This window comes from Grammomys surdaster, unplaced genomic scaffold, assembly GCF_004785775.1.
Source record: "Grammomys surdaster isolate TR1022 unplaced genomic scaffold, NIH_TR_1.0 194, whole genome shotgun sequence".
NCBI classification, from domain to species: Eukaryota; Metazoa; Chordata; class Mammalia; order Rodentia; family Muridae; genus Grammomys; species Grammomys surdaster.
In genome coordinates, this window is record NW_021604639.1 from 6,982,054 (window position 1) to 7,006,070 (window position 24,017).

The following is a 24,017-nucleotide window of genomic DNA, read 5'->3' on the forward strand; positions in this document are numbered from 1 at the left end:
CTCCTTCACCCCGCAAGGTTATCTCCCCCACCTCTCAAACCCAGCCGCTCTCTACCGCGGCTCACCTCGCCCACTTATCTCTTGCGGCGGACTTCCCGGCCGGGCGGGGACGCTATCGGACTAGAAGCACGTCTAGGCGGACGCGCGGGCCACGCCTGTTAAGGAAATGATGCAACGCTTGAGCCTGGCAGCTAAAGTTCTGTCGCGCCGAAAGGAGGAAGTCCCGCCCACCCCCGACGGCGGAAGCCCCGCCCACTCCGACGGCGGAAGTCCGGTCCTCCGCTTCTCAGGGGTTCCTCGTGCGTTCCACCGCCGGCATGGCGCATTACAACTTCAAGAAGATTACGGTGGTGCCGTCTGCCAAGGTAAGGGTGACAGAGGTCGTTCACGCTGATTTCCCTTTCCCTGACAAGTCGCCAGGGAGGGTTCAGGCCTGTTTCCCCGAGACTGGGGGAGGGAGGATACTGTGGATCCACTCGGCCCTCAGTGCTGCGCTCCACTTGCTAGGCTTTGTACTCGGGACCCTCGGAGATCAGTCCCACTCTCTGAAACCAAATTCCTCTCCCTCTGTCCATGGGTGCCCCGAACCCTAGAATCCCTCCAAGACATCAGGACCAGAGCCTGTGATTCTCGTATGGCTTGCCGACGTGACAACTGTCTGGTTGGTGGCCACAGTAAGGAGCAAGGCAAGAACCTGATGTGGTCAGTGGTGAGCGTCTTGAGACCCCTTGCTTTAGGATTCTAGGTTCAGACGTAGTACCCTTCCCTGTAAGTAAAACTTGATTCGTGCTGTCACAGTCTAAAAAAATTTTAGGTAGTTGTCATTTGTCGTTGGACTTAAAAGATGCCATTGGCTTTAAGCACACAAGTAGCCAGGCCAAATTTATGTAACGTAGCAAGATAAGTTCCTCCAAGATGTCGAGTATTAGGTAGACTAAAGAACCTAAAAGGATACACGTGTTTCTCTGGCAAGACATGGGCGTTGAATTGCAAGATCAATTAGAGGAACTAATGTGACTATCATTAAGTTTATACCAGTGTAGGTATTTAAGACATCCCCTCTGAATGAGCTTATTTTGAAGTTTTGTAAAGAACTAGTATTTTCTGGTGGGCGTGGTGGTGCGCACCTTTAGTCCCAGCATCAGGGAGGCAGAGGCAAATGAATCTCTGAAAGATCCTATCTCAAAAAGACACATATATTTCATTAGTAACATAGAGTTGTTTTCCTTACACTTCTCTGTATTTCTCCTTTCTTCATCTTTCTGATAACCATTCTGGTACGTTTCTCACGAGTTTGTTGTAATTGGAAAGAAACCACAGGTTGGAATCACATCTTGTGTTTTAGCCCCTCATGACCGCCTCATCCACTTCTCAAGCGCACGTTGAAGGAACTCTTACACTTTGTCACTGGAGTTCATTGGGTCAAACGAACTTTGTAATTGACCTGGTAAAGAATTTAGCACAGTGTGTATCTGTTTCCCTGAATGAGGTCTGTTTCTAGGAAACAGCTGAGTGGGCATATGTGTAGATGAGTGATGGGAATCCCTTGGTGGTTGGAAATAAAAACTCAATCTGAGGTACTTTTGTAAAAGTGTGTGCTAGGTTCTGTGTATAGATATACATAAGAATAGTCTGCGTCTTTAAATGCATTTATACCCACAGCAGTATCATGGGAAAGTGTGTGAAATTCAGTTGGCCGTCTGTGTCAATTGAGTTCAAATCCAGATTCAACCAACCACAGTTCAAAAACACTATTTGAAAATTGCATCTATATTTAATGTGCACAGACTTTATTTTTCCTTTTTTGTTTGTTTATTTGTTTTCTTTATTTTTGGCTGCCATGGCTGGCCTGGAACTTACAGAAACATGCCTGTTTCTGCCTCAGAGTATTAGGATTAAAGGCATGAGCCGCCATGCACAAGGCCATATATGACAAATATATGTGGATTCTTTTACATACAAGTACTGTGCCACTTTATAAAATTACTTCAAATATTTCTCTGTTTTGGTGGGTGAGGGCTTGGAGGGAGGAACCCTGACTATAAACTATAAATATCAGGGATTTGGGCAGTGGTGGTACTTGCCTTTAATCCTAGTACTCAGGAGGCAAAGGCAGGAGATCTCTGTGAATTTGAGGCTAGCCTGGTGTATAGAGCAAGTTCCAGGACAGCCAAGGCTACACACAGAAACCCTGTTTAGGAGAAAAAAACAAAGAACAGAGACTATACTGATAGATGGGTGAGTCTGGAGAAGCTTTTCAGTAGGCAACTTTTACTGTCTCCCTAAAGCTGTGAGGACCATGGAAAGGCACAGAGTAGAGGAGCAGGCCTGAGTGTTCATGCTCTTCATAATCTTTGACAGACTGTATTATGATTACCTGCTTGCCTTTGGTTTTGCTTCACCAGATCTTGGTGTCTTGTTCACTGTTTTGTTTTCAGCATTGTGTTCATGCTATCCTTTATTATAGAAAATGATCAATATTGTTGAATTAATGGAAATGATGGAGGAAAAGTAGAACAGCTTTATATATGGTTGGGTAAAAGTGAATAAGTACAAATATCTCAAATCCTCAAATAGTCTCCTCAACGTACATAGGAAATTTTAGATGATGGGTTTTAGTTTTTTTCATTTTATACCCCCTTAAAATCAAAGCTACAAAGTCCTTGAAATTGAAGAACTGGCTCTCTTTCTTCTGATTTATTCTTGAGTTTTCTTAGGAATTTGAAAGTTAAAATAGCATTTTAAAAAAATGGGGTAAAATAAATCTCAGCAACCATTAGCAAGTCCTCCCCTCCACCCAGTTTTTATTGGAGGGGTGACAAGGGAGGGGTCTCCTCCCTTCATCAGTTGGGAGTATTCACAGGTTTTTCAGCCACTTCAAACGAGGGTCCTGGGGTGACTGGGCACATCAAGCTCACTCCCATTATCAGGGACAGGGGCTGGGTATTTGTAAGGTGTGGCCTGGTTGATCATGGTGGCATACTTGGTGTAGGGGCTGAGTGAGGGCATAATTAAAGCAGGGCTTTGGCACTTAAGGACTGTCCCTTTCACTCAGGCATTGAGGAATGTGGAGACTCTCCCAACTATCTTAGTCTTGGTGATGAGTACCAAGTTTTCATAAAGACCAGAAACTATAAAGATGACCCAAGTTGTATATAAATCAATTGATTTTGAAAAAGTAAATTTTGTAGTTTAAACCATGTGGTACTGGATTAATGTTTTAAGACGGTTATAAGCAAATGGATAGAAAGTACATGTTGGAATTTTGTCTTAATTATTTTCTTTAATCTTAGGACTTTATTGACCTGACATTATCCAAGACTCAACGAAAGACTCCAACAGTTATTCATAAACATTATCAGATTCATCGAATTCGACATTTTTATATGAGAAAAGTCAAATTTACTCAGCAGAATTACCATGACAGACTGTCACAGATTCTGTCAGATTTCCCCAAGTTGGATGTAAGTGACTTATACAATATAAGCCTTCAGAGAGTCATACTTGCCAGATTGATGTATTAATTTGACAGAGGAGAAATGAAATAACTGATCTATCAGTTACTTCTCTTCCTGCGAACGTTAGTGAAATGTTTTAGGGATCCCCCCACCGCTTGTGTGTGCTTGCATGTAGAACCCAGTGTCTGTGGGGAGAACTGGGTCCTAAGTACTGTCACTGTAATAGGATGGAGGTTAGTGTGATTATAAGTGATTGCTTGTTTCCTTAGGGGTGATTTAACAGGGATATTGGCCAGGAGAGGGGCCTCTGGGGAAGGTTTGAAGAAAGAGGAAAGGGAGCGTCTTCTCTCCTGTTTCTTACATAAGGCTAAGAAACTGTCAGAGCAGAGTGACAATGTGTATTTCATCTTTTCATTATAGGATATCCATCCATTTTATGCTGACCTGATGAATATTCTCTATGACAAGGATCACTACAAGTTGGCTCTAGGTCAAATAAATATTGCCAAAAACTTGGTGGACAAGTAAGGTATTTTCTTACTATAGTATCTTACAAGTTATTATCAAAAAATACAAACCCTTAGATGTTTTCTCTTTTTCTAAGTGTTGCTAAAGATTATGTGCGACTGATGAAATATGGTGATTCTCTGTACCGATGCAAGCAGCTGAAGCGTGCTGCCCTTGGACGAATGTGTACTATCATCAAGAGACAGAGGCAGAGTTTGGAGTATTTGGAACAAGGTACTTGTTATACATAAAGCAAAGGGTTTTACTATGTTCTTTCATGTTTGGGACTTTTGTTTTTTTGTTTTGTTGTGTTGTGTTTTGTTTTGTTTTTTGAGACAGGGTTTCTCTGTATAGCCCTGGCTGTCCTGGAACTCACTCGGTAGACCAGGCTGGTCTCGAACTCAGAAATCTGCCTGCCTCTGCCTCCCAAGTGCTGGGATTAAAGGCGTGCGCCACCACTGCCCAGCTTGGTTTTTTTTTTTTTTTTTTAGTTTTCATTTTTTAGAGTTTTAATAAAGGCATGTTTTTAATATTTAGTAAGTAAAACATTCACCTGAAAATACTTTTACTTAATAGGAAATTTCTGAATAGGAAATTAGACCTTGTGCTAACCCCTAGCCCTACAAACATTTTGTTGGGCATTGTGCTCTTTCCCCTTGAAATGGTTCCTGTAGATCTGTGGGGTTCTGATGATAGCTCAGTATAACCATGCTAGAGTTGTGCTGGGGTTGCAGGTGAGAACTAAGTAGAAGTACTTTTAGTTCATGGCATGCATACTTGAAAATACGCTGTGGACCAAGTATCTAATCATCTTTCTCAAGCTTGACTCTTCGTCTCACTTTGACTTAAAGCAACTGATAACGCAGATTGGTAGGTACGGTACATGATGCTTGGTGTAGCCATATTTGGAAAATACATTTGTGTGTTCATGTGTATCTGTCAGGTTCTGTTACTCTGTATGCCCCTCATTTTCTCCATCTACAATTACAGAAGTGTAGTCTAGTTCCTTGAGAGGCTGAGTAGGAGGAGTGCAAGTTCAAGGCCTGCCTGAGAAAAATTGAACGCACAGTCTGTTTTATGAGACTTTGTCTCAGAGTACAAAGAGTGTTGGGGATATAGCTCAGTGATGCAGCATGTTCCTAGCAGGATACGGCTCTAAGTTCAACAACCAGTGTGTGTTCCTCTTGCCCTGGCCCCCAAAAAGCTACAGTGAGGAATTTGTGCCATCTAAGGTTATTAAAATAGCTATGAGCCTAGAGTATAGTGATGTGGAAAGTACAATTTCAAGCCAATCTTAAATTCTCAATTTTTAACTTAAACTCTATAGTACGTCAACATTTATCCCGCTTGCCAACCATTGATCCGAATACAAGGACTCTGCTTTTGTGTGGGTATCCAAATGTTGGGAAATCCAGCTTCATCAATAAGGTAAGTGACTTTTTTTTTTTTTTTTTAAATCAGCGCCCTGGTTAACTTAGGTCAGAGTACTACTGAATTCCCATTGTGGGATTTAGAACGTGCTTGGGAATATTCTGGGTAGTCATTAATAAAGATTGCCCTGTCTTCAGGAGATCCTAATGCCTAAGCAACCAGGTTCCATTGGAAGGTTTCCCTCATTGTCTGAACCTGTATTTAAGTAGTGATTGCCAAGACTACTCATTTTGATTCTTGTGTGCCATACAGTTTGTCAGGAGCTGAGACATCTCAGTTAAGTTTTGTTTGGAGAGTGTTTCATGGTAGTGTTGTGTCAGCTCATTCTGGGAATGCTCTTAGCCTGGGGCACTCACTGAGCTGGAGATTCTGAGGCTAAAGCTACTTAGGTGATTGGTTATCTTGGTGAGTTTGTCAACTTTCATGTTTTTCTTTGTGATAGAGATTTTTTGAGTTAGTCTTCCCCCCCTCCCCCCCTTCCCTCCCTCCCAACCCCCCCCCCTTACTTGCTTTTTTTGGTTGTTGTTTTTGTTTTTTCCTGAGACAGGATCTTGTTATATAGCCTAGGCTGACCTTGATCCTGCTATCCTCTTGCCTCTGTTTTCAGAGTTCAGGGATTATTAACATGGGTTCCATGTCTGAGCTGTGCCTCTCTTTACTTGAGTAGAATTATTAAGCTTTGGTGTGACATTTAAGTAAAAGTAATTTGCTACTTCTGGACATATTAGGGCTCACCTAGTACCAGAACATTTTTCATTTTTGCTTTGAAGCTATGTGGATGTATGTGGGGGTGGGGGAGGGAGGGAGGAGGGGAAGGTCAGAGAACAACTTGCAGGAGTTGGTTCTCTCCTACTATGTGGTTCCTGGAAATTGAACCCAGGTCATCAGGCACCTTTACCTAGTGAGCCACCTTGCTGGCCCAGCAGGTTTTATTTTCGCCTACCAGTTGCCCTGACTTGGTAGCAATCAATGCTCTTAGGGATTCTAAGTGAAGTTTCAAATGCTTGTTGGCTTGCTCTGAATCTGCTGTGACTTTTCTGTGCTCTATGAGGGATGATACAGTGGCCTCTGCCACATGTAGCCTTTTAGATTCTGGTTTAAACTAGTTTAGCAAGATGGAAACTTCAGTAACTACATATCAAACCTTGGCGAACAGAGGGTGGTTAGTGCCCACGGTGCAAGGGAAGAGTAGCCAGGCATTTGCCAAAGTTGATAATATCTTCTATGCAGTTTACTCATGTACAATTCCTTGGGAATTTATTTTCTACCAAAAAGGGGTGTATGTGTGTGTGTGTGTGTGTGTGTATTTGTGGTGCGTACACACGGTGCAGTATGTGTGTGTGTGTGCTTGTTTGAACCCAGGGCCTCACCCATACTAAGCAGTGCCATCACTAGCCTTTTTATCTTGAGCCAGTCTTTCCAGGTTGTCCAGATTGACTTTGTGCCTGTTACCTTCCGGCATCAGCAGTCTGTAGAGCTGGGGCAGCAGCAGCATTGTTGTGTCTTGGTAAAGTCAGGATGCCATGCTTAGATTGTTTGGGGGAAATTGTGGTATGGGACTCTTGTGACTGAAAATACCGCTTTTGGTTTTGTTTCTTCAAGGTGACAAGAGCAGATGTGGATGTTCAGCCCTATGCATTTACCACCAAATCTCTGTTTGTTGGGCACATGGATTATAAGTATCTGCGGTGGCAGGTGAGAGAGAGTCTTGTGTGCAAACAGAACAGACACTGGGCTTTGGTTTAAACTCATGGCTGTCCTAGTTCTGCTTCCTTTGTGTGAGCTACCATACGAAGCTCCTGGATTGGGTTTTTGTCTTATAAAGAATGTTTACTCTTTTTCATGTCCCTTTGTCTGTTTTATTGTGGGCAGTTGTCAGTGTCATATTTTACTCACTTGTTTTGCTAGAACTGGTTTGGATGTTTGAGAATGACTCTGGGACCATCTGAGACATTTTTGAGTGAGGGTACTTTGGTTAATAAAGCCTGGTTGTTAGGTTGTAGATACCCCAGGGATTTTGGATCATCCTTTGGAGGATCGGAACACCATTGAGATGCAGGCCATCACAGCCCTGGCCCACCTCCGAGCTGCAGTTCTGTATGTGATGGATTTGTCTGAGCAGTGTGGACATGGGTTGAAGGAGCAATTAGAACTCTTCCAGAATATCAGACCTCTGTTTATCAATAAGGTAAGTGTGCTAACTAGAACTTTAATTTACAAGCTAGCACCCTCTTACTCGTGGGTAACAGGTTCTAAGACCAGTGAAACCATAGATGGTACTGAGTGTTCTATATTCCTTGATCACAGATGTTAGTGATGTGACAGTTGATGTGATAACTTACATAAACCAAGTGGCTGGCTGCCTGGTATCATGTACAGTAGTAAGCCAGACAGAGGGATGATTTGTGTCCTGGTTGAAATGCAGCACTAAGATAAGACTTCATTGCACTGCTCAGGACGGGACACAGTTTAAATTTACAAAATGCTTATTTATAGAACTTTCCACTTTGTATTTTATAGCAATAGTTGATTTCAGCTTGGGTAAATGAAATTGCAGAAAGCAAAAACATGGACAAGGAGGGGGGACTACATTATTCTGTAGTGTAAAGTAATAGTTTCTTTTCTTCCTTGCTAGCCTCTTATTGTTGTAGCAAACAAATGTGATGTGAAGAGAATAGCCGAACTTTCTGAAGAAGATCAGGTAAGTCACTCATACATTAGTTATATATACTTCCTTTTAAAATAGCTCTGAGTCCTTAGAAAGACACAGAACGACTTTTAGTGCTTCCAGAACAGGTTTCTATTCTAGAACTAAGATGATCGATCCTCAGTGGTTTGGTAGTAGGACATTACAGTTTCCTGATTCCTGCTGTGTCCAGTCTGGAGAAACACCTGTGTTTGGGGGCTGCTACACTGAACCACTGGGAAATGTGCTTCCTTAGGAAAGGACTGCTTTTAAATTGTACCCAAGGGGAAGCCAGGTACCGAGAGGTGTGCTTTTATCTTTTCCAGGCCTTAGGATATCAGATGCTCTAGGGAAGTATTTCCCACAAGTTTCTCTTTAGAACGAGTGTAAATATGGCTTACTTGATTATATAAAGGAATATGTAGCTAAGTAAGTTGACATGTGAGTAAAAGAGAACACCTTCTAAGCTCTTAGAAGATGGCCTTTTCAGAGCTATGAGCATGTTAGTGTCTGCCAGCATTATCCATGAGGTAGCCAGCATTGGTAGTCATAATTTTTCAAATAATTTAACCCTTTTAGTAGACAGTTTTCAGGATAAATGCTTTGAGAGACATGTACTTGTGCAGTCTCACTGTGGTCCCTGAGTAGAAGTTTTCTTCACGATTACCCTGTAGCTGTCAGAAATTAATACCCTTGGGCTCACAGACTCCTGATCCAAACCCCTATGGTAGAACAGTATGAATTTGCTCAGATGGCTTCTGAAACCAATACACTAGAGTGAAATATTTAAACCAAGGTGGAAGGGACTTCTGTTTTTGGGAAGGATTAGCTTGTCTAAGTTGTCTTCTTAGGGCAGAACACAGCAAGTTTTGGTTTTGTTTGGTTACTTAATTTATTTAAAGACAAGTTTAATGTAGGTTAGGAAGGCCTTGAACTCTTGATACTCCTGTCTGTCTATCCCATGTGGTAAGATTAGCTGGCAGCACCCTGTATTCTTTAAATTACTAATTATCTAACACTGATGTCAGAGAATCAGTTCATCCTAAAAAGCAGAGAAACAAAAATTATAAGTAATCTTAACTTGTCAGTCTAAATGGCATTGAGGAGAGGAGGAGGGGGAGGAAAGTGAGTAGCACAAGGAAGGCTTAAGAAGTGAAGTAAAAAGTTGTCGGGCGCTCAGGCTTTGGGGTCAGCTCAGGTCCAGCTTCACTACTCAGCAGTGTGGTAGGAAAGTGAGCTACCCTGCTGAGGCCCAGCTGTCTGGCTAGTGAAGGTAATGCTTGGATAAATGATTACTCTCCAGCTGTTAGTAGAGAACTGACATCACCGTAGGTAGGCCATCTTTCTGGTCCCTGATTCCTCTCTCTAGTAAAGACAGCGCCTACATCTGCAGTTGTTGGCATTACATGAATTGGGAAGTGGATGCTGTTAAACATCTACAGCTTGCTTAACAGTTGTAATATAGAGCCTGTCCTTTAACAGTGGGGTTATTGTCACATGGAAGTAACAATTAACAGTTAGCTCATGACTGGGAGGCTCAGTGACTGCTTTACACACAGTGTCACTTGTTAAATGACAGGTGGATTTGTGCTCAGAGACCCCAGCTTTCTCTAAAATCATGCTCTAGTCCCTTGATAATAGAAACTGACCTTGTTCGTGGGAATTTTTAATGTCTATTAGAAGTTGGTCACCTGTCTCCAAACTAGAGAGATGTTTGTAGTTGTAAACATGGCATTTGAGAAGGGCATATTGAGTCCCTTCTTTAGAGTCTTAGTGATTCATAAAATGAAACTTAATAAATAGTTTCTGTTTTCTAAAGAATTCTCTTGGGCTATTTTAGCAGAAACTTTCAAATACGAAATAACATTGAAAACATCTTTTGAAAAGTTGATCTTGTCTGCATTAGGAGCTGTATACATCAGAAATACCAGCAGATGGAGGCTGAGGCAGAAGCTAGCTTGTGTTACATAGTGTGTGTGTTCTAGGCTAGCCTGGGCTACAAGTCAAGAGCCTGCCTTTTTAAAGCAAAACACAATAAAAGTTGGTCATTCGCTTTTCTTGCATTTTTCCTCCTGAGAAATTACTTGAGTTTATGGACATAGGTTAGTGGGAGCTTAGAGCTGAATTCAGTCCCTAGTGCTGGGAGTTGGGGAGTAGAGGAGATCTTACAGTGTCCCATAGAGCTTTTGATTTACATGACTTGGATCTGGTTTGATTCTGTGGAGGTTTGTTTGTTTGTTTTATTTTTGAGGCAGCTTTTTTCTGTGTGGCTTCAACTGTCCTGGAACCTCAATCTAAACCAGGCTGGCCTCGAACTCAAATCCACCTGGCTCTGCTGTCCCACTTATTTATTTTTATATTTTTAATTGTATAAATTATTGTAATAATTAACTTAAAGCTATTTGTTCTTCAGGAGTTAAAAACAAATCCTAGCTGTCAAGCAGATAGTGTTTGCAACTTCCATTTGCAAAACAGTGTACTTTGTCATCTGGGAAACTGGAAAACAGTAATGCACCTTTCACTTCCTTTCTTTTGAATTCCTAGAAAATATTTCTAGACTTGCAGACTGAAGGATTCCTTGTCATTGAGACCAGTACCCTGACTGAGGAAGGTGTCATTCAAGTTAAAACAGAGGTTGGTGCTTCCTTAACTCAGAGCCATTGCTTTTGTTTTAGAAAGATCAGTTGTGGTGGGAAACTGTTTTTTAGGAATTACTAACACTGGAAGTAATTTAGCTGGGTTTGTTTGTTTTCTTTTCTTTTGTTTTCCTTGAATAGGATTAGTTGTTTAAGTTGTTAGAGTCCTATGGGGAGCCTAGTTGCCTGCTGAAAGAAAATATGTAGGCTGTTCCACACCCGGCTGTCAACCTTTGGATGAGTGGAGGACTTGATTCTTCCTTGTAATGTGAGGCTGGGGACTGGAGTCGAGTGGCTTTGTGACTCTTGTTTTTGTGCTTTCTTAGGCTTGTGATAGGCTTTTGGCTCATCGAGTAGAAACGAAAATGAAAGGAAATAAAGTGAATGAGGTTCTGAACAGATTGCACTTAGCCGTGCCAAACAAGAGAGATGATAAGGTAAGGGGCCCTTGGAAGGAGTCAGATTGTGTTGCTCTGCTTGGTCGGATGCTGCTTGCCACATGTCTTCCTGGTGTTGCAGATTGTTACACGTGTATACAAATTCACATTTTTCATTCATGGTAAAGTCACATGTCCATGTGGGAAGTAAAGCGCATGTTCATAGCTGAAGTAAAGATGGGTTCTGTGTGTGCGCCCTCTCCTCCCTATCAGCATCTGTTGCTAGTAACTTTGTCCCTTAGAAGTGGCTTGAGTGTAATTATCACACATCACCATTCCCCCTGTTTTTTAAATTGAGCCAGTGGAAATATATATAATTTTTTATTAGATATTTTCTTTTTTTACATTTCACAGGGTATATATACCCTTTCCCGGTTTCCCCCAACCCCCCCCCCCCACTTCTATGAGGGTGTGCCCTCCACCCACCCACTTCCCCCCATCCTGGCATTCCCCTACACTGGGGCATCCAGCCTTCACAGGGCCAAGGGCCTCCCCTCCCATTGATGTCCCAAAAGGCCATTCTCTGCCACATATGCAGCTGGAGCCGTGTGTACTCTTTGATTGGTGATTTAGTCCCTGGGAGCTCTGATGGGGGGAAGTATATTTTTTTATGTTTTTATTATCTGCCATTATAAGCAGTCTACATATTTATATGTGTGTTACTACAAATAAATCTATATTTCAGGATATAAGTTCCTAAAGTTTTTTCTTTATCACTTTTTTTTCCCTTGCCTGCTTTGTAAATATGTACAGAGTGCATTCCTGGTGTCTGTGGAGGCCAAGGGCTTATCAGATCCCCAAGATTGAAGTCCTAGTTCGTGGTGAGCCGCTTGAGTCCTGGGAACTGACTTGGGACCTCTGCAGGACCGACACATTCTCTTAACCACAAAACTGTCTCTTCGGCCCCTCTTTATTTTGTTGTTGTTTTTAAACATCTCAAAGCTGCACATTTTCAGAATATTAACATCACTACTTCTTTCATAGTTGTTAGATTTTGGGCTCTAGAGAGAACCAGCATAGATTTTGGGCCCTAGAGAGAACCAGCAACATTCATTTCTAAAATACTTGACTGTCATTTTCCTTTGAATTTTCATGGTTTTGTTTCTGCTGTTCACTTTCATTTCTCTTCTGAATAGAAGCTTTGTGTGTGCTGAATTGATTTTTTTTCCTGAGGAAGGTGTGGTTTACTTCTTGTGGGCCTCGTTTCATGGGCTTGTCATTGGTCTCAACTAATTAATGAATTTAATGCTGTTGAATCCTAAACATACTTCAGTTTATGTCTGTTTCTCATTCTACTGTTTTCCTATGTGTTTTTCTTCTGTGTTTTAGGATAATTTTTATTGTTTTTTTTTTTTCTCGAAATAAACTATAGAATCAGTTGTGGGGATTGTCTCATCTCTTTTGCCCACTCTGTCTCCAAAGCTCACTGCCCAGAATGCACTTTGTTTTAGTTGGTTTGGGTTGTTTTGTGTCTCCCTTCCAGACTGCCTTTGTTTTTGTGTTTGGTTCCTTTAAGTTTCTCTCATACTTGGGAAGGCATTTCATATACTTTAAACAATGTCTTCTTAGGAGAGACCCCCTTTCATCCCAGAAGGAGTGATAGCTCGAAGGAAGAGAATGGAGATTGCAGAACCCAAGAAGAAGAGGGTAGGTTACTGGACCTCTTTGTCTGGATTTCTTATGGAATGAGATAGAAGGCCTGCCTGTGCACCAGAAAAAGTAACGCTGGTTGGTGGGTACATAACAGAGGCCGGGGCTTTAGCCGTGTAAAACAGACTTGATGCAGGAGATTGCAAACTGAGTGTGCCCAGGGTTGGGCCCTGTAAGATTCAGGGACACATTGGTGAATTCTTAACATACTCTTTTATTTATTTTTTTTTTTTTCCGAGACAGGGTTTCTCTGTGTAGCCCTGGCTGTCCTGGAACTCACTCTGTAGACCAGGCTAGCCTCGACTCTCAAACTCAGAAATCCGCCTGCCTCTGCCTCCCAAGTACTGGGATTAAAGGCGTGTGCCACCACCATCCGGCCTTAACATACTCTTGAATGAAGCTTTTCAGTTGATGTCATACTGCAGTGTACAAAGTCCATGAGATACATAGTCCACTAGGTGGGCAAAACAGCCCTCCTGCTAGACATAGATGCACAAAAGGTCAGAGACTGTCATAAATAAAGAGATTGCAAAGAATCTGGGCACATAAATGCTAAAACAAACTTTTGGGGATTTTCTTTGCAGGAACGAGATCTTGAGCTGGAAATGGGAGATGATTATATTTTGGATCTTCAGAGTAAGTAAGGTGTTTTGGAATGTCAGTTGTATGAAGTGTTTCAAAAAAGAGAGGAACTCAGTGAGAAAAAAAAGAGAGTCTTCCAGTGAGTTTATTGGTTTATAAGCTTTTACTTTTTTCTTTATTTTTTTTATTTATATGAGTGCATTGTAGCTGTCTTCAGACACACCAGAAGAGGGCATCACATCCCATTCCAGATGGTTGTGAGCAACCATGTGGTTGCTGGGAGTTGAACTCAGGACCTCTGGAAGAGCAGTCAAGTTTTTACTTCATCCCCCACGTTTTTACTTTTTCGAAGATTAGAAGTTGCAGACTTAGAGAGCTGTATAAAATGTCTTCCATATTGTTTCCTGTTGATTCAGATGAAAGGATTATTTTTTTGTAGTATTTAGAACTTGGACACATGGGTCAGTGTTATTCTTGTTAGTAGTAAGTTAAGTGGTGTTGAACACAGCTGTTTTGTTAGGCTATAAAGTGATTTTACTTGGTATCCAGAAAGTCATTTTGATGGCACAGTACTTGAAGATACTAGAAACTACTATAAACATAACTCCTTTTTCTTTTTTAATGTTAGAATACTGGGACTTAATGAATTCATCTGAGAAATATGATAAGATACCAGAGATTTGGGAAGGCCACAATGTTGCTGATTATATTGATCCTGCTATCATGAAGGTATGCAGTGCTTTTTAAATTACCTTCCCCACTTTGACATGACTAGAAGATGCAACACAACTTCACCAACTTTTACTCCTTGTTCTTGTTTTGTTGTGTGCCCTCAGACATCCTTCTGCCCTGTTCTCTGCTCTCTTGGAGACATCACTCCTCCATTCAGACGACACTGGTCTCTGTTCCTTTGTTCTGTGTGGTCCTGGTGGTGCCCAGCCTTCCACACCGAGCTGCAGTGACTCTGTCAGTGTGCTTGTGTTGATGCTCCAGTTCGGAGATCCTGTCACTGGCTCTATCCTTCCCACTCCCCCTTTGTGTGTGTGTGCGTGTGTGTGCATGTGTGCGTGTGCGCTGCTGGGGAATCAACCCAAGATTTTGTGCTTGTTAGGCATTGTCACTTTGCTACATCCCCAACCTGTATATGTATTTAAAGTTTCATTTTGTAACCAGTGTAGTTGTGTTTAATTTAGTATGCTATTTGAGAGACAATGAATGGGAGTTTGTACAAATTTATTTTGTGTATCTGCTGGGAACACAAGGGAATGAGGGACGGAGTCCCTACATTTTTTATCTTTAAAGATGAAATGGAACTGGCAGAAAATGATGCATACAGTGTTCATGCTGTCTCTTTGGCCTTCATACATACATCCCCTTTTCCATGAGATTAACTGTGTTCAGATGAGGCCCAGTTGTGACTAGACCATACAACATTCTCGTATCTTCAGGTGCTTAAGGAAACATGATTCCTGTAAATATGTTGGTTGCTACACTTACTTCTATGCAAGTTTATCTTTGTTAATTTTATAATTCTTTTTAAAGAAATTAGAAGAGTTGGAAAAGGAAGAAGAGCTAAGAACAGCTGCTGGGGAGTATGACAGTGACTCTGAGAGTGACGATGAGGAAATGGTGGAAATCCGACAGCTGGCGAAACAAATTCGAGAAAAGAAGAAGTTGAAAATTCTACAGTCCAAAGAAAAGAATACCCAGGGACCCAGGATGCCCCGAACTGCTAAGAAGGTCAGTCTCGAGCCTTGCAGAGGCAAGATCCAAGCTTGCATGCTGTATCCTTTGTAATCCTCCGTGAGAGACAGGCTTCTACTACCTGGGGATGGCAGGTGGTGGCACCCCCAAGGTTCTCGGGTATACTGACTTACAAGGGTCTTTGCTCTGGGCTGTTAGATTCTGACACTTGAATCTTCTCTCCATGCATTGCCACTCCAAGTGCATCCCTGTTACAGGCTGAGTCACTGCAGTGATGTGAATGCAAACTATACTTGACGTTTAGGATGTTAGATAATTGTTAAATAGGCTCTCATGTAGTCCAGGCTAGCCTTGAGCCTCTGTAGCCAAGGAGGTCTTGACTCCGCCTGCTCCGTAGGTACCAGGACTACAGCTGTGTGCTTCTATCGCTGTGCTAACATTTTTATATTACTTTTTCTATTGATTGAGACTCCTGATCCATAAGGCACTTTATCAGTCCCTGTTACTGATGAGGATAGGGAGAACCACTCTGTAGGTGTGAGTGGATCAGAAGACATCAAGATTCTGTGCACTTCTTGGCTTTGTATTGGGATGTCATTGCCTCTTCTGTTGTCTGAATGACAAATTAGGCCCATGTCACAGGACTGACTGCCTCTGTGTCCGTAGCCCTCCTGAAAGTTGAGGTAAAGGAGTGGCAGGTTCCCAAAAGAGACAAGGTACTGGGTGGGCAGTTAAAATATAATGGGAGGGAAGGAAAGGGATCTGACATTCCTGGTTTGAAAATGCTGTTTTCATGTGATGGAGGCTGCTAATATTTATAGACGTGTTTCTCCTGGTGCTTAGCTGTCTGAGAAGAGAGTCTGGTTCATGAGTCTGTCTTACCTCAACTGTAGTGCCTTCTCTAGCCTATGCAGCCATTCTCTCATCCCCGAGAACATAACAATCTTGCCATGGCTTCTACGTAGCAAATGCACTGTTTGTTTTCATGGGATTTAATGGAACTGTCCAGAAACTAAAGTTATCCCAACTGGAAAAAAGGCGTTTTACAGTAGGTAATATAATACATCATTGTAAAAGGTCCACTTTGAAGATCCAGAGCAAGAACAAACTCAGTTCTTCTCACTGTATGCTGACAACATGGATCCTTTATTTGACCCCCAGATTGGGTGGGTGGGTGGAATCTCCATCATCAAGCCATCAATCAGCCCTGCAGCAGACTCTGCTGAATATCCCCTCAGTTCACTCACTTCTCACGCTATCTAAATGAAGGTAACATCAAAACCGAGACTAAAGGCCAGATGTTCTAGTCCTTTCTGTTCCAGTCCCTGAGGAAAGGATAAGGGCTGTGAGCCTTCGGATCCAGGAACAGGAGCAGAGCGTGTGTCTACCTGCTTACTTATCTGTCGATCACAGTATCACCTGTATAGTTCTCCCTGTCTTTTTTTTATTATTATTAAATTTCAATAGACATTTTACTTAAAACAAGCTATCTTTCCTTCCTCACTTAGGTTCAACGGGCAGACTTAGAGAATGAGATGCGTAGTCTTGGTGTGGACATGGATGATAAAGACAATGTAAGTCTGGAGGGGGCAGCGTGGTTTCAGATGATCTGGGTTTTTGTTGTTTGAGACATTGTCTTCCTGTGTCGCCCAACCTGCCTTCAACTCAGTATTTCCCTGCCTCTAGTTCTCCATTGCTGTAGTCAGGCATGTGCTACCAAACTCTGCCCACAGTCAGGTGTTGCTTAACAATGTGGATACCTTCTGAGAATCTGTCACTAGGTGATTTTACTGATGTGAATGTCATAGCATGCACATGATGTACAGAAATGTAGCTGGTGGTGAGTATGTGTACTACCTCAGTTATTTGGAGTAGGAGGTTAACCTTTCAACATACTCATTTTATGTGGACCAAGGCCATTGTCATTGTTGCTCATGATTGTTCATCAGTAGAGAACATTAGCACACAGGTTGTGCAAGAGGTATGGCTTGAGCGCCATCTTACCACCAGCGTGGGTGCTGAGCTGGACACTCCTGAAAACTTCTCAGGAGGGACAGGAGCAGCATAGCAGTGCTTTTGACCCTTAACCCTGGCTTCAGACTAGACCCCCTGCTAGTAAATCTCAATAGGCCTTCCAGAGTCTTACACTTGCATGATAATGGTTCTTAAGACCTTGGCTGTCTTCTCTTCTTGTTGGACTAATTTTGATTGTTACCAAGAGCACTGTTTGTGTGTTTCAGGCCCACTATGCAGTCCAGGCAAGAAGATCTCGAAGTGTCACTAGGAAAAGAAAACGAGAAGAATCTGTTCCACCCTCTTCCATAGCCCGGAGTCAGAGTCGGAGTTGCTCTAAAACTCCACGAGATGTTTCTGGTCTTCGGGATGTCAAGGTTTGTTTCTTTGCTCTGGGACAAGAGAAAATAAGAGCCTTCAGGGTGTTTTCCTTTATAGGACCCCCAATAAGCACCAGCCAGCACTTGAGCAGGGTTGAGATTAAGAGACTAGCTGTTCATTCCACCTTCCACTTTGGAGCATCCTTTGGAGAGGAACTTGCACCAGAAGCAGTTGGATCCCCTGGATAGGTGTTCTGGCAAACCATTCTGAAACTCTTAACCTAGAGGAAGACAGAGACATGACCTCATAAAGTATGGATAGTCTAGGCTTAGGTTTCAATTATTTGCAAAATACTAGGAAGAGGCCCCATTTCGCCTTTGAGGAAATAGCCTGGGAGAAACTTGGTTCATTTACATCATTAGAGGAATTGTTTTCCCTTCGAAAACAATTTCCCTTTCTCATAGGAATTGTTTTCCTATGGTATTATTTGTAATGTCTTTTTCAAAGATGCAATAGGTGTTTAAAATCTTACTGAAACTTATTTTTGAGAAAAAACTTTTTTTTAAAATTTAGTATTTTGAAAATCCAAATGTAAGAGAAAACCTATGTAAACTGGCAGACTCTCTAATGGAATCCTGAAGTTTTCATTTCAGATGTCATTTCCATCTGGAAGTCTAGGAAGTGAGTGTTGAGTTGAGGCAGTGTTTTACTATGAATCCTAGGCTGGCTAAGAATTCAGAGTGGTTACTTCCAGGTCCAGCTGGATTACAACTGTGCACTATGGAACTGTGTTGTTGTTTTTTTTAATATAATTTATTTTTTTCAAATTGTAATTTATACTCATTCACACAGGGGTTATAAACACAGAAAGGCAGTATGTGGGGAAGGGGATGACACTGGAGTGTGGGTGTTCAGGGGGAATACAGATATCTTTCAGAACAGGGTATCTGCTGGGTGAAGGTTCAGGGGACAGGTCGCTTTGGCTCTGCCTATGATTCGCTAGTCCTTATCTAAGTTGGTATTATCTGCCAAGGCTACCTATTTACAAGGTCTATGACTACTCAGGCTGGTAATTTTCCATGAAAGCTGCCTGTTTACAATAGCTTATAGCCATCTGTTTCAGTGTTTTTCCACAGAGACCCAAGATTTGGTGTTAGTATACATGTATGACAGACCTATTGCTGATTTTAGGCCTATGGCTGATTTTAGGCCTTCAGTGTGTAAGCAGGGATGTCCCTGACATCTCCTCCCTTCTCTAAGTATAGAAGGGCTGTGGCTATTCTAATCTTGCGAAGGCGGGGATAGAGGCCTGACCTCCAGTAATTGAAGGGGACCTTGTAATGGCTCCGGTCCTCCCTGTCGTTGTCCAGTGAGGCATGAGGGCCATACCCGTCCCGATGTCTTTTTCCTGGAGAGGGGATACTTTTGACATCAACCCCTATGCAGGAACTGTGGGTTTTAATACTAGCATTGACATGAGTCCGATTTGGCAGCATGTGCTCTCATGGTCCTGAGTTTCTGTGTGTTACTCTGAAAGTCTGAACAGATACTCTAGTCTTCTAACTGTAAAAGGACCACGGTTTCCTCAGGTAATCATTGAGTTTCTGCAGATAGTGTGGTGGTCTGAGAGAAAACAGTAACTGTGACAACCTGGTCTTTATAGTTAATATTGGCTTTGGTAAAATGGTTCCCAGGTAATTACAATGCAGGACAGAAATGTGATTTTCATTGATTGTGTTCTTCTGAATAGATGGTGAAGAAAGCCAAGACTATGATGAAGAAAGCTCAGAAGAAGATGAATCGCTTGGGGAAGAAAGGGGAAGCAGATAGACATGTGTTTGATATGAAGCCCAAGCACTTACTCTCTGGGAAGAGGAAAGCTGGCAAAAAAGACAGGAGATAGTGTCCTCTTCAGTTGGAATAGTTTAATTAGACTCTTAATTATTTCTGGGTGTGCTATAGTGTGTTTTATAGAATTTGGAATCACCATCTGTTAACCAAAAGAAACAATGGAAATGACTTTTAAATGCTTGTTGCTTTGCTGAAAACTGGTAAAGCCAACTAAGCGTGCAGCGCTGTGGTTGCTGAGCAGTTTCGGATGTCTATGCACAGAACGAGCTGTACTTGAGACACACCTCTCTCACAGCCGCGGGACTCATATTGCAGAAAAGATTTATTAGTGTAAGGAAGCTGCTTTGGTTGGGGGAAAACTGTTTTGTAGTGGGACTTTTGTCACCCACAGTACCTATTTTTGTTAAAGTACCCTCCTTTGGGAGGCCTAAGCAGAAGGCTATACCCCACATTTAGGAGTGCGTCAGAACTTAAATTACTTTCTTAAATTATTTTCTAAACCTGTAGTACAATGTATCATTGTAACTTCAACTATTTTATCCAAAGTAAACATTCAGCTAAAACATAGTTTTGATTATTTACATTTTGTTTGATTTAATTGCAAGTCACTTGATCGCCAAAAGGAGGGGACGGAGAATAGGACTTTGCTTTTTTGTTCTTAGAGCAAAAATATTTTTTTAAAGGAAATAAGTGCCTGGGGTATAGGCTCAAAACCAAAAAAAGTCTTCTTTCATAAACAATTGCCAAATTAAGATTGGTGTCCTAGAAAGTACAGAAACATGTATGAGAGGGATGCCAGTGAGGCTGGAACTACAGCCCTGTCACAGATTAGAAGACAATCACCAGACTGTCAGTGCTTCCTGTCAGAGCGTTACCCAGTAACGTACACACGTATTACATACTATTGAGACTTCTTTTTTTAAATTGGTTTTTTACTGTGCTTTAGTTCTCTGGTGAAATTTGATGTCTTGATCTATTTTTTAATGTCTACATGAGTAAAGTTTATAATCATTGGTATGCCTAGTAACTTGATTAAATCATAGAATATTCATGTGACATAGTAGAAGTCTTAGACAAAGCTTTTTTTTCTTAACAGAACTTACATTTATTCAAATTTCTGAGACATTAGTGAGAAAGGGTAGAGAGACTGGAAAAATTAATGAGAGGAGAAAAACAAGACTTAGCTAGAGTTTGTATTTCCTGATGGCAGAAGTCAGGAAAACTCAACAGAAATTATGAAACCAAGGTTGTTGACATACATAATAACAGGTTTTTCTAAAGACATCTCAAACAGTGCTGCTCAAAACAAAAGAGTGAAGCATATTTAGGCACAGAATGTTTGTGACCTTGAGCTTAACTGTTGGGGATCTGTTCTCATTGCTGTTAGAACTAGAACTGGCTATGAATGCTAGCTTGGGAGGTAGGCACTGGGCTACCTCTCTGCCTACCAGGTCCTTTAGCAGTGCTGGTTACTAGCGGGAGAAGCTGGAATGTGTGTTCTCCCTCTAGAGGGAGAGACGCTAAATAATCTTTAAACAAGAAAAGTGTTAGAGGACTCATTCTGATTGTAAGCATATACTACAAAGTAATAGTAATAGCCTTGTGATACTGTCATAAAGACAGTCATATAGATTATTGGAACAAAGTAGCACACTCAGAAATAATTAACAGTGTACCTAAACAGTGTACCAGAATTAACAGTGGGGAAAGGACTGTTTCTCCAGCAGCCATGTTGGGAAATGTTAACATATATGTCCAAAAGTCAGACTGTATCTTACACCACATTAGAAACTTTTAAAAGCCTAAGACTCCCAAACTACACACCTTTCAAGAAAGCAGTAAAACCATCATAACATTGGATTCAACAATTTCTTGGCTATGACAACATAGTTATAGGCACTAAAGGACTTTATAACTAAAGTACATAAGTAGGACTACATCGGAACTCTTCGGTATCAAAGGAGACTACACACAGAATGGGAGAGGAGGTTTGCAAGTGGCATGTAACACGAGTATGAGTAATACATGGTTTGTAAAATTGAACCCTGACCAACTCAAATATTGGCTAGTGTCTTGAATATATATATTTCTCCAAACAAGATAGTCAAATGTTCAAATAGCTACAGGGAAGCCTTTTCAGGTTCACCTAATCATTAGGGAAATAAAAACCAGTGAGAAACCGCTTCTGCACACCATCAAGATGGCCAGATCGAACAATAGCCAAGAAGGGGGAAGCATGGAAAGCCACCCTCCCTTGTCCTTCCCTCATGTTCGTCAGTACAGTGTTTACCTAACATGTAACATGCATGGGGATAGACAGTCACAGGTGGCCATGAGAAACCTCATCATGCCTTGCTGTTTATCCTGCTGGTACTTAAGTGATCAATCCTTCCTTGCTTGAGAAAAATAAATGGTTAGTAACCACTAATAAAGTGATCTGAAATTAGGGTCTATTTCCATCAAGGTAAAAATCATTGTTCACAGTGGATAGGTATGACGCCTATTCTCGGTTGCCGACTTGACTACACAGGGAATTAACTAAAACCCAAAAATGGAGAGCACAGCTGTGAGGCATTTTTGCTTAATTTGAAGTTGGAAGATGCACTGCAAATCTAGATCTTTGAGGTCAGAAGAAACACCTTTAATCCAGATCTTTTGATGTGGGAAGACATAACTTTAATTATGGTTACACCTTCTGGAAGCCTATATAAGGACATAGAAGGAGTGTCTTGCTCATGGCCTGCTTGTTCTCTCTGGGCTAGCAAGTTCATTCCTTCATTAGGATCAGAGCCTACTTCTTTAGGATTCCAGCATATACCACAGACCAGCTGAGAAATCCAGCCTCATGGACTGAACAATTACTGAGTTCTTAGACCTTCTATACATAGGCAGCCATTATTGGATTAGCTGGAGTACAGTCTGTAAATCATTTAATGAATCCCTTGAGTGTGTGTGTGTGAGAGAGAGAGAGGGGGGGGGGGGAGTCTTTAAACTGACAAGGGCAGGTAGGGAACAGTGCTAACATGGTCTTAGCAGTTGCAGACATCTTGTCTGTAGCACATAAGGATGGAGAATGAGGTAGGTGATCTCAACACTGCAGGGAAGCTATTTGGGGGAAAACAGATTTGCAATCAGCCTTAGAAGGTCAGAGATGACAGAAAAAAGACTTAAGATTCTTCTTGGGAATTCCAGCACAAAAATATACTGAGTCTAAATGTTTCATCAGGACAAGGGATATGGCAGAAAAGACATTCTGGGCTTTTAATGTTAGAATCCATTCACTCCAAGTCAGTCCTGTTCACTTCTGAATTCATTATAGGAATAACGATCCCTACTCAAGGGAAAATTGGGCAACATCCACTGGATGTTTTTAATTTTCAGGACAATTGCCTAAGCTTGGGGTAGTGGCACATGCCTTTAATGCAAAACCTGGGAGGCAGAAGTAGATGGATTTTGAGTGAGATGCTAGCCTGGTCTACAGTGAACTGTAGGATAGGACAGCCAGAGCTATATAGTGAGACCCTGTCTTGAAAAAAAGAAAGAAAAGAAAATGACCTAATACAACTACAGGTAGGAAAGAATTTGCGAAGCAGTAGAATACAATGTGGTTTTTGGTTTCTGTCTTTTTTTTTTCCCCTTCAGTAGGGAGTTATGAATAGTTGAGCCACCATGTGAGTGCTGGGGTGGAACCTGGAAAAGCAAGGGCAGCATGTGCTCTTAGCTGCTGAGTCATTTCTCAGCCCCAATCCCTGCTTTGAAAATTATTTCTCTATACCCCTCAGAGTCCATATATCTTGTCAGGCTCCACAAATGGAGACACATCCTCTAAATGGGGCCACCAGGGGAACAGGAACTCTTCTACCATGCTTCTGAACCATGGGGTGATCTTCTCTTCTCCACGGGCCTCCCTGTCCAGTAGCTCCTGCACGTCCTCCTGGCTCATATAGCAGTAGCTTCTCACTTCCCTTGCATCTGGGTTCAGCATAAGGTCTTTCCTCACGAAGAGAAGGTAGCCAATCTCATGATCTCCCCAGACAGCATCTGATTGACACTTGTGGTATTTTCGGGACATGAAGATTATGTCCTTTATGGAGATCTGTTAAAAGTTGGAACAGTATTCATTCAATAATAGAGAAATTAGACATTTAGATAGAAAGCAGCTGTTTCTTTCCTCATTCCTTTCCAGAGTACCACACAAGGATGTAAGCTTTAATGAAATGGTAGGTAGATCACAATGAAGAGAGCACTGACTGCTGGGTTTCATTCCCAGGCCACTATGGCTTCCTTTTTCACTTAGAATGAAGACCATGTATATACAGGACGTGAGACTAACCACAGTTACGCACAGTAGGACATACAGGTATGTGGAAATAGTTCTTTTCAGAAAAGAAATGAAAACACTGGAGGACTGGTAATGGTAGCACTTGCTTTTAATCTCAGTACTCCTGAGGCAGAGGCAAGCAAAACATGAGTTTGAGGTTAGCCTGGCTTACAAAGCAAGTTCCAGGTCAGCCAGGCTTACACACACACACCACACACACACACACACACACACACACACACAGAGATCCCTCCTTTAAAAACCAACCACCACCACTCACGCTTTAGTACAGTGATTCTTTTGACAGCCTGTCTTGTGGACCAAGCTTGGACACTTCCACAGGAAAGCTGTTTCCCATGAAAGACAGAAGCCATGTTAGCCCAACAGTCACTCCCTGAGTCAGCGTTTTGATGGATGAAA

The 24,017-nt window shown here is 41.8% G+C and overlaps 1 protein-coding gene across 1 annotated transcript; it reads left to right on the forward strand.

The window, feature by feature from the left end:
• Positions 1–234: 234 nt before the first annotated feature.
• Positions 235–21,722, forward strand: Gtpbp4 (GTP binding protein 4). Its single transcript, XM_028769891.1, has 17 exons — positions 235–365; positions 3,294–3,464; positions 3,879–3,982; positions 4,063–4,199; positions 5,293–5,393; positions 6,999–7,091; positions 7,393–7,584; positions 8,032–8,097; positions 10,627–10,716; positions 11,045–11,155; positions 12,725–12,802; positions 13,390–13,441; positions 14,016–14,116; positions 14,930–15,127; positions 16,600–16,665; positions 17,332–17,481; positions 19,176–21,722. The coding sequence occupies exons 1-17, from the start codon at positions 318–320 to the stop codon at positions 19,326–19,328; spliced, it is 1,911 nt and encodes a 636-aa protein (XP_028625724.1). The 5' UTR covers positions 235–317; the 3' UTR covers positions 19,329–21,722.
• Positions 21,723–24,017: the final 2,295 nt, after the last annotated feature.

Excerpts from the sequence above, each read along its gene's own strand:
- Gtpbp4 (XM_028769891.1), top strand. The coding sequence starts at position 318 with ATGGCGCATTACAACTTCAAGAAGATTACGGTGGTGCCGTCTGCCAAG. Across the intron at positions 16,666-17,331 it reads ACATGGATGATAAAGACAAT|GCCCACTATGCAGTCCAGGC; the intron begins GTAAGTCTGGAG and ends TGTGTGTTTCAG. Across the intron at positions 17,482-19,175 it reads CTGGTCTTCGGGATGTCAAG|ATGGTGAAGAAAGCCAAGAC; the intron begins GTTTGTTTCTTT and ends TCTTCTGAATAG.